General features: G+C 37.8%; 2 protein-coding genes across 3 annotated transcripts; one reads left to right on the top strand and one right to left on the bottom strand.

Annotated features, from left to right (window-relative positions):
- Positions 1-188: 188 nt before the first annotated feature.
- Positions 189-2,184, bottom strand: LOC110157386 (nucleolin-like). The gene has a single exon (XM_020921717.2). The coding sequence runs from the start codon at positions 1,961-1,963 to the stop codon at positions 638-640; it is 1,326 nt and encodes a 441-aa protein (XP_020777376.1). The 5' UTR covers positions 1,964-2,184; the 3' UTR covers positions 189-637.
- Positions 2,185-2,744: 560 nt separating this feature from the next.
- On the top strand, positions 2,745-12,281 carry rbm25a (RNA binding motif protein 25a). Of its 2 annotated transcripts, none has more exons than XM_055159723.1 (18): positions 2,745-2,904; positions 3,079-3,173; positions 3,504-3,553; positions 3,863-4,027; positions 4,461-4,518; positions 4,726-4,886; positions 5,269-5,454; positions 5,556-5,639; positions 7,285-7,625; positions 8,359-8,470; positions 8,607-8,696; positions 8,806-8,879; positions 8,965-9,115; positions 9,818-10,193; positions 10,780-11,078; positions 11,158-11,256; positions 11,337-11,384; positions 11,763-12,281. In XM_055159723.1, the coding sequence occupies exons 2-18, from the start codon at positions 3,080-3,082 to the stop codon at positions 11,853-11,855; spliced, it is 2,481 nt and encodes an 826-aa protein (XP_055015698.1). In that variant the 5' UTR covers positions 2,745-2,904; position 3,079; the 3' UTR covers positions 11,856-12,281. The 2 variants fall into 2 exon arrangements, with proteins under 2 accessions (XP_055015698.1, XP_055015703.1); XM_055159728.1 differs by having other exon boundaries at positions 2,746-2,904; positions 3,065-3,173.
- The last annotated feature ends 18 nt before the right edge of the window (positions 12,282-12,299 follow it).

Here is a 12,299-nt window from a genome sequence, read left to right on the forward strand (position 1 = left end):
TTTAAAAATAGCACTGGTCTATTGTGAAATACATGTAACATGAACATATGTGCCCTGTTTGGCTCACATCACTGATATACATAAGATTATTTGAGGTCATCCATCAGTTTATACACTGTAAACAGCTTTGGCATAGGAATAATATATGTTAAGAGTGATATATGTAATAAAATGAAAACAAAAAACAGTTTATTCAACCATCAAGTCATTTTTATTGAAAAAAATTAAGTGCACTACAAATACTGAGGATTCTTCTGACTCACACCAACAGCCATCAGACAAGATGGCACAGAACATGACCACATTATTTTGCTCACAGCTTTCTGTCAAAAACATTTCATATGATAGTAATTGGCACCTAAACTAAGAAACAAGAAGCCATGACTTGAAGATATTTGAAAGAGGGAGGGTAAAAATAAACGATTTATGTTTTGCAAATTTCAACCAAAAAATAATTCTCATAAAACCTTTTTCCGATTACGCTCACGTTGAACACAAGATTTACATGATGGATATAAAGGTACAAAATTTAGGCCTAAAAAGCCTATTCAAAGTAAACAAACATTGATGCTTTGTGGAATGCCCCAACTCTCTGAAAATAATCAAATTATAAAAAACAACATATGAAAAAGGGGGGTTAGTAATAAAATCCACCTCCACCTCTTCCACCTCCATATCCCCCTCCTCGTCCTCTCCAGCCGCCACGCCCCCCAAGACCACCTCCACGGCCACCCCAACCTCCTCCTCCTCTGCCTCCTCTACCCCCCCAACCACCTCCACCATATCCTCCACCATAACCTCCTCCATAGCCTCCTCTGCCCCATCCACCTCCACCACCCCGTCCTCCAAAGCCTCCGTAGCCCCCTCTTCCTCCACCAGGACCCCCACGGGGCTTGTTGAATTTGGGCTTAGCAAAGTCTAGAGCCACCGTGTTACCATCAATCTCTGCACCCTCCATAGACTCTTTAGCTGCATTACAAGCTTCCTCAGTTTCAAATTCCACAAAGCCATAGCCCTTGGAAACCCCAGTGTCCCGGTCTGATACAATCCTGGCTGAGACAGAGCCTTTAAATGCTTCTTTGAGAGTCTCATCGGTTGTGTCTTCAGAAAGACCCCTGACAAATAAGGTTTTGAACTGTCCCCCGAATCTGCCCCCCTCCCCTCTCCTGTTCTTGCTCTTCTCCCCGACATAGTCCAGTCTGACGGTTCTTCCCAGGATTTCAGTCCCATTCAGCTCCTCCATCACTTTTTCTGCCACAGCTTCAGACTCAAACACTAGGTATGCAATGCCCTTGTTCCTGTCTCCTGGTGGTAACCTCAGATCCACTGCATCTTTGAAGGCCTCCTTCAGCTCCTCAGGTGTAGCGGAGAAGGGCAGATTTTTAGCAAACAGCGTACGTGCATTTCTTTCCTTCTTGTCCTCCAGTGTGCAGTCTTTACTGGAGGCTTTGTCCAGCTTCAGCTCCTGATCCAACAGCATCTGACCATTAAGCTCTAGTGCCTTCTCCAGGTCCTCTTCTGACGCAAAGTCCACGTAACCACACTTTTTGGAGTCCCTTAACCGGACTTCAACAACCTCAAGGTTGTTTTCGCCAAAGAACTGCTTTAGAGATTCTTTTATTTCATCTGCTTCTTTACTTGTATTCAAGTTTCCCACAAAGAGGCAGCGCTCTGGCGCCACAGCCTTCGCTTTCTTAGCATCTGGGGACTCCTCGTCGGACTCAGCCTTCCTCTTGGCAGAGTGGTTGTTGTCTTCTCCATCCTCATCGTCGTCTTTAGGAGAGCCCTCTTCTTCAGCGGCCTCCTCTGGGGATGGATCCTCTGGGTCCAGATCATCTGCCGCCTCTTCGTTTACCTCCTCCTCATTGTTCTCGTCTTCTCTCGATTCATCCTCCAGTTCTTCTGCTGGAGGGTTAGCCTTCTGTGTAGCCTGCTTATTAGCTCCTTTAGCTAGCCTGACCATGATGCCGCAGTGTGCTACAAAGAAACACGCGTTACTGCACGAATATGGACGAATAAAGTAGGCACACAATCACGCACGTGGCTGAGTCTGCGCTACACAGATAATGGACAGAAAAAATAGATTTACGAATACGGGCCGCGGCTTCTCTGCTAAATTTTGCTACCTTTGCGCGTACTCGTCGTCCAAATTTTCTTCCGGTGTCATGAAATGTGATAGCGAAAGGAATATTCGTGTGTTGATATCTGGCGCACTCTGGTGTTGAAAAACAGACAAGCAACTAGTAAAAAAATTTATTCCCAGAGTACATTTCTAAAGGCATATTTTTCTAGCCAAATAGTTTCCCAAATAATTTCAGATGGGACAGGCAGATCTCAACATCTAATCCCAAAATGTTAGTAGATTTAACTTGGAGGTTCAGCTAACCACTTCTGATTCTGCAAAGGCTATTTGTGATGAATTATGATGAACACCTATAAATAGAATCGGTATTTCATGTCTGCAGTAAAATCGAAATAAACACATTTTATTTCACATTAAACAATGGAGATTCATTTTACAAGACCAAAACAACAATTAAATATTAGTTTAAATACTTGTTTTGATAAATGCTTTTACAATTGCAGTGGTATTTGGTACTCACTGAACTAGAGGAAATACTAAAGTCGATGTTAAACGATTCGAGCCACAGTAAATCACGATATGTTTTTCTTCCCAAATATTCTACAGTTTTTCTTAATTACACAATCTTTTTGCCTGAAAGACTAAACCATGGGCGCAAGCCGCGTGTAAACACAGTGTCACTTCCCACAATCCATTTCGAAGCTAATGGCACCTTTGTGGAGAAGTTTAATGTTTTAACAATGGTTTTAAAGTGTCTTTAATTAACAAGTATCGGTCAAAGCTACATTATAATACTCTCTTGGATTCAGTCTAAAAAGCAAGTGAGTAAAAGAAACATTGTGACTGCGCTAACAAAGCCGAATAGCATGCTAACGTGAGCTAATTTATTTAGCCACTTAATGCTAACACGGGAGACTCCTGTAGAAATGAAAATGCCGCTATCATCAACTAAGATAAAACCAATATATCTAATCTAAATAGCCCTTATATTTCAGGATGTCGTTCCCGCCTCAGCAGATAAGCATCCAGCCCTTACCACCGGGGGTCCCTCCTACCCAGTTTGGGGCATATGCTCCTCCAATCCCTCCAGGTAACTACGTACACTTCTAATAGTTCAGTGCAGAATCAATCAAAGCCTTTGTAATGTGTAGATAAGCTAAATTTAAGTTGCTAGTTCTTTTCTGTCACTGTTCAAACGCACATTACTAGTTTCCATATTTAAATTTTAATACACCGTCCAAAATAGTACTGCTTTGATGCTACTATGATGTATTATGACCAGGAAATAAATTGTGTCAGTCACTCATTAATACATATTTGTTGGTTAAATAAATGCCTTTTTTGAAATCACTGAAATCATCACACTTATTTTGATCCATGCATCTTCCTTATATGTTTTTTCATATGGTGTTTTTTCCAGGTACTCCCATGATCCCTGTTCACATGGGCGTAGTGGCCTCTGCACCACCAGTGAGTTAAAAAGTTACTGAATGACACACGTGTGCATGATATTGTGGTATGACAATATCTGTGAAAGTGCTTAGTTATAGAAATATAATTATGATTTTAGAATTGTTGTGATGTGTGTATTTTTTGTATATTCAACAATATTATATTGTTATAATAATTATGAAATTATTATTTTAATATAACCTTTAATTTGTTTTTGGTTTATGGGATCTATAATGTTGTCATTCTCAAATCATATATCAAAACCATTATTATTTACTATACATGTGATTGGCAGTTCTGAGTTGTTGTTTTTATGTGTTATTGCAGGTTTTGATTACCACTCCAGTTACTATTGTCCAGAAGCCAGTTCTAACAAAGGCTGGTTCTGATGCAGCCAAGTCCACTGATGCTGATGATGCTCCTACCACCACTGTGTTTGTGGGGAACATTTCAGACAAAGTTTCAGACCTCTTGGTTAGACAGCTGCTAGCGGTGAGTTTAGTTTATCAGTAAATAATCACCACTAAGTGTGGAGTAAATTAATAATGTTCTGTCAAGCACCTTTGAATGTCCAGAAAAGCTCTATATAAAATTGATGCATTATTAATGTGAAGGTTATTGCTTGTACAAACCATTCTGTGTCATCTGCATGTTGGCGGAGAATATAACTTTCCAGGGATGATAAGCAACTATTAATTAATTCTTCATTCGTTCTTCTTATCCAATTCAATAATTTCACTTGTGAATCAATAAAGTTCAAGTATAAAGTTTATGAACTATAAGGTAGCCTTATGTTTAATGGGCATTTGTTGAGGGTGTATCTTGCCAGATATTATAGTTGGTTTGAGCTGTTAATAGTTTTAATGGTTTAGGCTGCTTGAAACGTGTTGAGATAACTGTCAAATACCTTGATCTATTAATGCAGAAATGTGGTGTTGTTTTAAACTGGAAACGTGTGCAAGGAGCTTCTGGCAAACTACAAGGTAAGTTTAAATTTTCTTAAAAAGTTTAGTTTCTTGGGGACTGAAGGTGGAAATTAACAATTTTGCTGGCACAAACATGTAAATTCCTTGTGTAGCTCAATGTTTTTATGTACATTGTCCCTGATAAATAAACAAATAAACTCTTGTTTGGACATTTATTCAACCAAATGTGTTTTATACTGAAACCATATGTGTATTATGCCACAGGTTTTGGGTTCTGTGAGTACAAAGAACCAGAATCTACCCTCCGTGCGCTTAGACTTCTGCATGAGTTACTTCTTGGAGACAAAAAGCTTTTGGTGAAAGTGGATGCCAAGACAAAGGCCCAGCTGGATGAGTGGAAAGCCAAGAAGAAAGGCGTCAATGGAGTATGTATACAAGTTGAAAAGTAATAAAAAACTTACTATAGAACAGGCATAACATTAGAGAAGATGGTGTGATTAGAACAAAAGCCAGCAGAGTTTACTTTATTCTGCCCTAAACACCTTTGTCTCTAAATGTTAACTCTATTCATTTCAATAACAATTTTGAGAAAAGTTTTGCTTTCTGTATATGACATTAAGTGAGTTCATTTGTGTAAAATATTCAATGTTCAATGCTCTGGAGGGCCTGAAAACAGCATTGTAGTTTGTATTAAACTCATTTGCTGTCAAGAGTGGCAGCCCCATGCAAAATACTACAGCCCAATTGATGATGACGCACATGGCAAATTGAATATTGCATTGTCCAAAATGTACTTTAAACTTGCAGGAGGCAGCTGGTGAATCCAAAGATGCGGAAGAAGAGGTTTTGGATGATGACACGTTGCGCCGTGATCAGGAAGTGAAAGTGGCAATTAGCGCTTTGCTACGAGAATATGCAACTGACCACAGTGCTACCTCACAGGACGATGATAGTCAATCTCGCATCAAGAAACTGAGAGAGAAGAAAGATGAGGTAACATTTAAGTTGCATTTGGATAAAAGAAATGTCAATAGTTGAGAAAAAGTGATGCTAAAATGTGTACTGAATGTGACTGGCTTCTGTTACTTGCACAGGTGGATATCAGTGGTATTGAGATAGAAGATGACAAACGAGACCTGATTTCCCGAGAGATCAGTAAATTCAGAGATACACACAAGGTATGTCACGTTTATGCATTTTATTACAGTTTATAAGCCAGCAGACTCCTGTCCTAACTGCAAATAAATGGTGAAGGGTTGTTTGTTGCAATGCAGAAATAAAGTTTAGATGTAATTCCTATTCCAAGTCAGTGCCTCTTAGGCAAACCAGTCATTTATTTAAAAAAGTATATACCTTATGACACAGTGTTAAAGATAATCTGATCAGCAAATTGTAGAATTTGGGGTCCAGCGAAATCAAGCAGGTTTACTGATACATTGTAGAATGTTGTACCTAAAATTGTAACATACAAATATTGCAAAGATTCATGTTTGTTTAAGAAAGTATATCAGTATTGAAGTCTCATTGTTTGACAAAGTATTGTTTGTGTTTTCTGGCACATAACAGTCACAGCATTGGGAACGTATTACATAAATGTCTTAGTTGGGCCACTGGCCACATCAAATCTGGATTTGTTTTAATCTATTTGGCTGACAGCACTGACGCCAAATTCTTTCATCGCTACATGAGTCCATTTCATTTAAACCTAATACAAAATAAACCAAGAAATCCAAATGCACGTTTTCCTCTTATATACTGCTGTCAGTGTTGTAGAATATGCTGATAAGAAAACCAAGTAGTTAAAATAATTGTATATTAGACAACAAGTACACAATGCAGCTACTATATAGGACAAAGTTATGTTTGCAGTTCTAGTTTTATACATTTGCTTGAACTCACATTGATTTAAAAAAAAAAAAAAGAGAGAGAACAGAACCATGTGACCGATGTATTTGCCTGGAGCCTGACTTTTATTGGAATTGTTACATCAGGTCCATAATCTGTGATCATTGCAAATCACAGAGGGCAGGTTGACCTGTTACATACATGAACAACATTAATTCGATATATGTGCATGTTATAAGCTTAAAGCACTCAATAGAATATAGTGGAAAAAGGAAATGGGCAAGTCACTGACAATTTGATGGGTGAATGCCTTTTACAATACAGTAATATTCAAATTAAGTAGGTATAGAAAATGAAATATAGGGATTATTTTTATTATAAAATAACTTGGTACCCAATAAAATAGCATTCTACACAAAGTATTTTTCCTTTTCTTGTGGTTTAATATTGTGGTCAATATTCAATATATACTAGTTTAATACTGTACAATTCTTTAATGGCTACCTGTATAATATGCCTATAATCAGCATAGACTGTACAAAGAAGTGGACTAAGGGAGTGTGATGTCACCTACAGCGTTCAGCTCCAGTCAAATGAAGCCCATGATGCTTTCAGTTATAGGGGTGAATTTGGAACCAAGTTCCATATCAAGAATTTATTTATGGACATAATAGCGAAATAAAAACACCAGAATCATGTAGAGCAGGTTAATATGAACATTTTTAAAACATTTACAGAGAGAGGGATGACAATTTTTAGGTGCTAAGTCAATTGGAAACAGTTGCTGGAGCCCGAAGTGCCCACATGATCACTTCCTATTTGGAAGGCAATGGCTAGTAGGTTAGCTATTTACATTTATTTATACAGTCTATGATAGTATGTCATTCTCCACGCAACACTGAATTTCAAATATTTATTTTTTACGTGTTGTATATTATGTAGTCTGTGGTGCATGACTGTATTTTTAATTTCTTGCAGAAACTGGAAGAGGAGAAAGGAAAAAGAGAAAAGGAACGACAGGATCTTGAAAAGGAAAGAAAAGAGAGAGACAAGAAGCGCGAACACGAGGGCGAGCGCCGCGACAGAGATCGAGACAGAGAGCGAGATCGAGACAGAGATCGGGAGAGAGATCGGGAACGGGACCGGGATCGGGAAAGAGAACGGGAGAGAGAGAGGGAGAGAGACAGAGAGAGAGACAGAGAGAGAGAGCGTGAACGAGAGACCAGAGAACGAGACCGCACCAGAGAGAGGACGAGAGAGAGGGAGCGAGAAAAGGACAGAGACAGGAGTCGAGAAGTCAGCGAAGACCGCAAGTCCAGGTCAGTCATGTTTTGTCGGGATAGTATTATATCAATTAGGTGGCATTTCAAACTGCTTTATAGGTGCACTGTGTAACTTGTCTGGTGGAGGGTTTGTCACCTGCTTGTCTCTATGGAGGTGAGCCTAAAATGCCCCAGTCTGGCCATAAACTTAAGAATTTCCATGGAGACTTTCAAGCCAAATTACTGGTTAAATTTGTGGAGAGGTGACTCCACTCACAGTAAAAATATAAGTTTTTTAAGATACTTTTGAGCAATAAAAATTACCTGTAGTTCCATAAGGGTAGAGAGGCATAAATGCAAGGTAGAGGAGTTTTCTACCATACTGTGGAATTTAAACCAGAGCATTGACATCTCCATGGAGATAGACAGGTTGTGGACCCTCTCCAGAAAAGTAACACAGTGCACCTTTACTAGTGTTACTACACTTGACAGCACAAAAAACTCAATATTTTACCTACAGTACAAACATATTATAATGGTATATTATGAAATTCTCTAATACTTGAGTATGTGTATGTTAAGTAAGTTTTATTTATTAAAGTTGTAACATTATTTATAACATAATTGCTGATAAATACATTCATTACAAAGACTGTAGCTGGAATGTTTGGATCTGAGGACAGCAACTGCGCACAACCATTTACCCAGCATTCATTAGTTTAGGCATTTAGGATGAACCTCGTTATTGTTTTTAAATGTAAAAGAATATATATTTTTTCTCACTATTTAGGGAAAGAACAAGAAAAGATGAAAAAATAGACCCTAATGAAGATATTGAAGATGTCTATGAAAGAAGAAGACTAGAGCGGCGACTTCGAGACAAGGAGGCTGCCTACCAGGAGGTGTGTAGATATTTTTGTGTTTTAGTGTTCAGAAAATAAGAGGAAGAGGAGAAAATGGACACAACAATGAAGTACAATAAGAAAAAGAAAGAAATCTAATTCATTCATTTGCTTGTTATTTTTCTGCATTTCATAGCGTCTTAAAAACTGGGAAATTCGCGAGAAAAAGAAAGAACGCGATTATGAAAAAGAAATGGAGCGTGAGAAGGAAAGACGCCGTGAAAGGGTAAAGATTAAATCTTTAAAATGATAAAATTTGAAGATTAACACATTGTATTGTAAACTACTACATCTTCTTTATTATAGATTTTAACAACATATTTTAATATTTTCAGGTGAAGGAGGCAAAGAGACTAAAAGAATTCCTAGAAGATTACGAGGACGGCAGAGACGACCCAAAGTACTTCAGGTGGATATTTTCACTTCTTTAAACTTTCAAAGATATATTTCCTGTATTTTATCTCTCATTAGTTTTTTGTCTTTTCCAACGACAGGGGCAGCGCGCTCCAGAAGAGACTTCGAGACCGAGAGAAGGAGGTAGAGATGGATGAGCGAGACAGAAAGAAAGAGAAGGAAGAAATGGAGGAGATCAGACAGAGGCTTTTGGCTGAAGGGCACCCAGACCCTGAGGCAGAACTGAGGAGGGTAAGTCCCATCTGCATCTTATACATTTTTAGTTTTTTAATGTTATTTTATATGTGTTTTTTTTGTATATAAATGTTTCCTGTATGCTTTGCTAAAATAGGTTTCCCTTATATCTTTTTGCAGTTTTGCTAGCAAATACTGTGTCTTTACTATTATGTAAATAAATAGTTAATGTATATTATTACATCAAGATTTAGGTCACCATGCAAATTTTAAACCGCTGTATTGGCATGTTCTATACATAGTAAGAGTTCAGGAATGGGATATTTATTTCTAGAAGGCATTATCTTACCTAAATCATTACAGCCTTTGTCATTTGTTAATTATTATGACTTTCTACTGTTACGTAGGCATGAAATATTAAATTTAAAACTCGGTATTAGAAACAACGTCTAGAAGAGAAGAGAACATGATGGATAAGTAGCTTTTTTCTGCACAATTTGGTATAACGGCAATTATCTTGGTTAGCAATTATCACAATTTTACAAAATGTACCACTAACAATAGTACAATACTATTTTTATCGCAATGGTCCCACTACTACTGCTGCTACTCCTACTAATACTAGTACTGCTACTGCTACTACTTCTACTACTACTACTATTACTATTACTACTTACTACTATTACGAATACTAACTACTACTTTAATTTAATTACCTATCTAACCAGCAATTTAGTAACTAACTTTACATTTTTTTAGATTGAGGAGGAGCAGTACAAACAGTCCCCACTAAAACTCGACTCTGAGGAAAAGCCACACAAAGAGAAGAAAAAGAAGAAATCATCTAAACACTCTCCAGAACCATCGTCACGGAAACACAAGGACCAATCAGAAAAGGAAAAGGACGTGGACAAACCGCCGGATCACAATCACAACAGAGAGGACCCTCAGGAGACCAAACCCAAACCGCTGTTACGCCCCATCACCATCGCCCCCTCAGTGTCTTCTGCCGACGCCACGCCAAACTCCACCGGAAACGAGTCCCCGGTCGGCATCATTATTCCCGGCGAGAAGACAGGCGAGCTGCAGCCTCTCGATGAAAACAGACCCAAGATCGGACTGAGCCTAAAACTGGGTATGTTTTTATAACTTATTCAGTCACTTAAAGGTGCACTATGTAACTTTTGTGCTCGTGGACTTGGAGATGTTGTTGATAGTTTGCAGTGACATCATGCTGAGGGTGCTCTACATGTATCTCTATTCATGGAATATTCAACATTTGCCATGGTGACACAATGCACACATTAGCAAACACTGCCAATTTTTAAAAAGATCTGAAGTCTGAAAATTTAACAAAAAAACAACACATTTAGGTGTTTGGTTTTTAACAGCTGGTGAGAATGAAGTAATGCAACCTTGCTACATATTTGTGGTGGTGGAGTAACATAAATTTACATGCATCTTTAAGTTCAGTAGTCTACAGTTAAGTTTGATGTCACTGAATGGGAGAAGTTTGGCTAAATATTTGATGGCTATACATAATAATGTTAATGGCATTATAGTTTTCATGATTCTGAATCCCTTGGGTAGCTCTCCCTTACACCGCCCTTAATATATTCAGGCTTACACTTGACACAAAGAAACGACTGGCTTATGATCTTTTGCTGAATTTGTTCATCAAGTAAAAACAAAAACATAATAAAAATTCCTTTCCATTTTAGGTGCCACAAACAGCCCTAGTCAGCTGACAGGAAAGCGCAAAAAGCTTGAAGCTGTTGATAGCGTTTTTAATAAATTTGATGATGAGGAGACAGAGGAGCAGCCGCGCAAACGAAAACTAGTTCCCCTCGACTATGAAGAGGACAACAACAAGCGCCCAGATGGGGCAGAAAACTCTGCCTCCAAAAGTAGCATCAACACAGAAGAGAAGCGTAAACACATAGTCAAACTTATTGAAAAGATTCCTACAGGGAGAGCTGAGCTGTTCTCCTACTCACTGGACTGGGCCATGGTGGACTCGGTAATTACATTTTTGTTTACATTTTAAATTTAAAAGATTTTCATTTTTTTTGTTCATGAATTTGTTTTCTGTTTTGTAGACGTTAATGGATCGCTGTATACGACCGTGGATTAGTAAGAAAATTGCTGAATACATAGGAGAAGAGGAACCCACCCTTGTTGAGTTTCTATGTTCAAAGGTAAGCTCAATTATGTTTTTAATTTAAAAAATAAATTAATTTTAAATGTAACTTAAATTATTATTATTTTTTCTATTTAGCTAAAGGCACACAGCTCTGCAGAGAGTATTCTTGAAGATGTGGCAACGGTAAGTAGTATCAGACAATATTTCAAATGAACTTTTTAGGGCTGGTCAGTTAATTAAACTTTAATGAAGATTGAGATTCAGTCATATCTAATGGTCAATGATCAGCTTGGGGCTTTTTAATCAGTGGGTCTAGAGTCAATCCTCAATAAAAGCATTTGGTAGCATAGTTCAGACTTTAGCAAAATTCTTTTTTGTCTTTCGCCCAACTCTACTTCTAGGATCTACAGTAAACTGGAATTTTTTTGTATTTAAACATGGTTAAAGGATCTTAATCATTTGTCCTGTTATGTCAGTCTAGGCTTGTCTTACTTTATAGTTGCAGCCACTTAAGGTAAATATAAACAAATGTACTTACCAAATCTGCTTTCGTCTTTGCAGGTTCTTGACGAAGAAGCTGAAGTGTTCATCATAAAAATGTGGAGGCTGTTAATTTATGAAACTGAGGCAAAGAAGATTGGACTGGCAAAATAACTACTACACTCAGCACTCATTGTTTTATTTTAATCTTTCTTTCTGCAATGTCCTGATTCAACATTCAGCTCACACTTCTGTGGACCTGCTGCAATTTGTTTAGTAGAGAGAGAGACTGAACCAAACATTTGCACAACAGCATGACGAATCTTATATTTTTCATGTTGGGAATGGCGTTGAGTTGGACATATTCTGCCTGTATTTACTAATGTCATCGTGAGGCCCTGCTTCAATGTGACAAATAAAAATGATTCTTTTTACAAATGTTATGTGTGTCTAACAGCGAATGACTGAAAAGTTGAAATTAAAAATAATTAGGATTTTTATTCAGTGTACTTGTACCACTTAAATTCATTGGAAGCTATTTTTGATCAGGTATATGTAATTGTCATTTATTACAAAGAAATAAAGTCAGTTGTACAGTTATGTTGGGTTGTCTTGTAA

This window comes from Boleophthalmus pectinirostris, unplaced genomic scaffold (genome assembly GCF_026225935.1).
Source record: "Boleophthalmus pectinirostris isolate CB_2022bp ecotype Guang Dong unplaced genomic scaffold, ASM2622593v1 HiC_scaffold_10, whole genome shotgun sequence".
In the NCBI taxonomy this organism is placed as follows: Eukaryota; Metazoa; Chordata; class Actinopteri; order Gobiiformes; family Gobiidae; genus Boleophthalmus; species Boleophthalmus pectinirostris.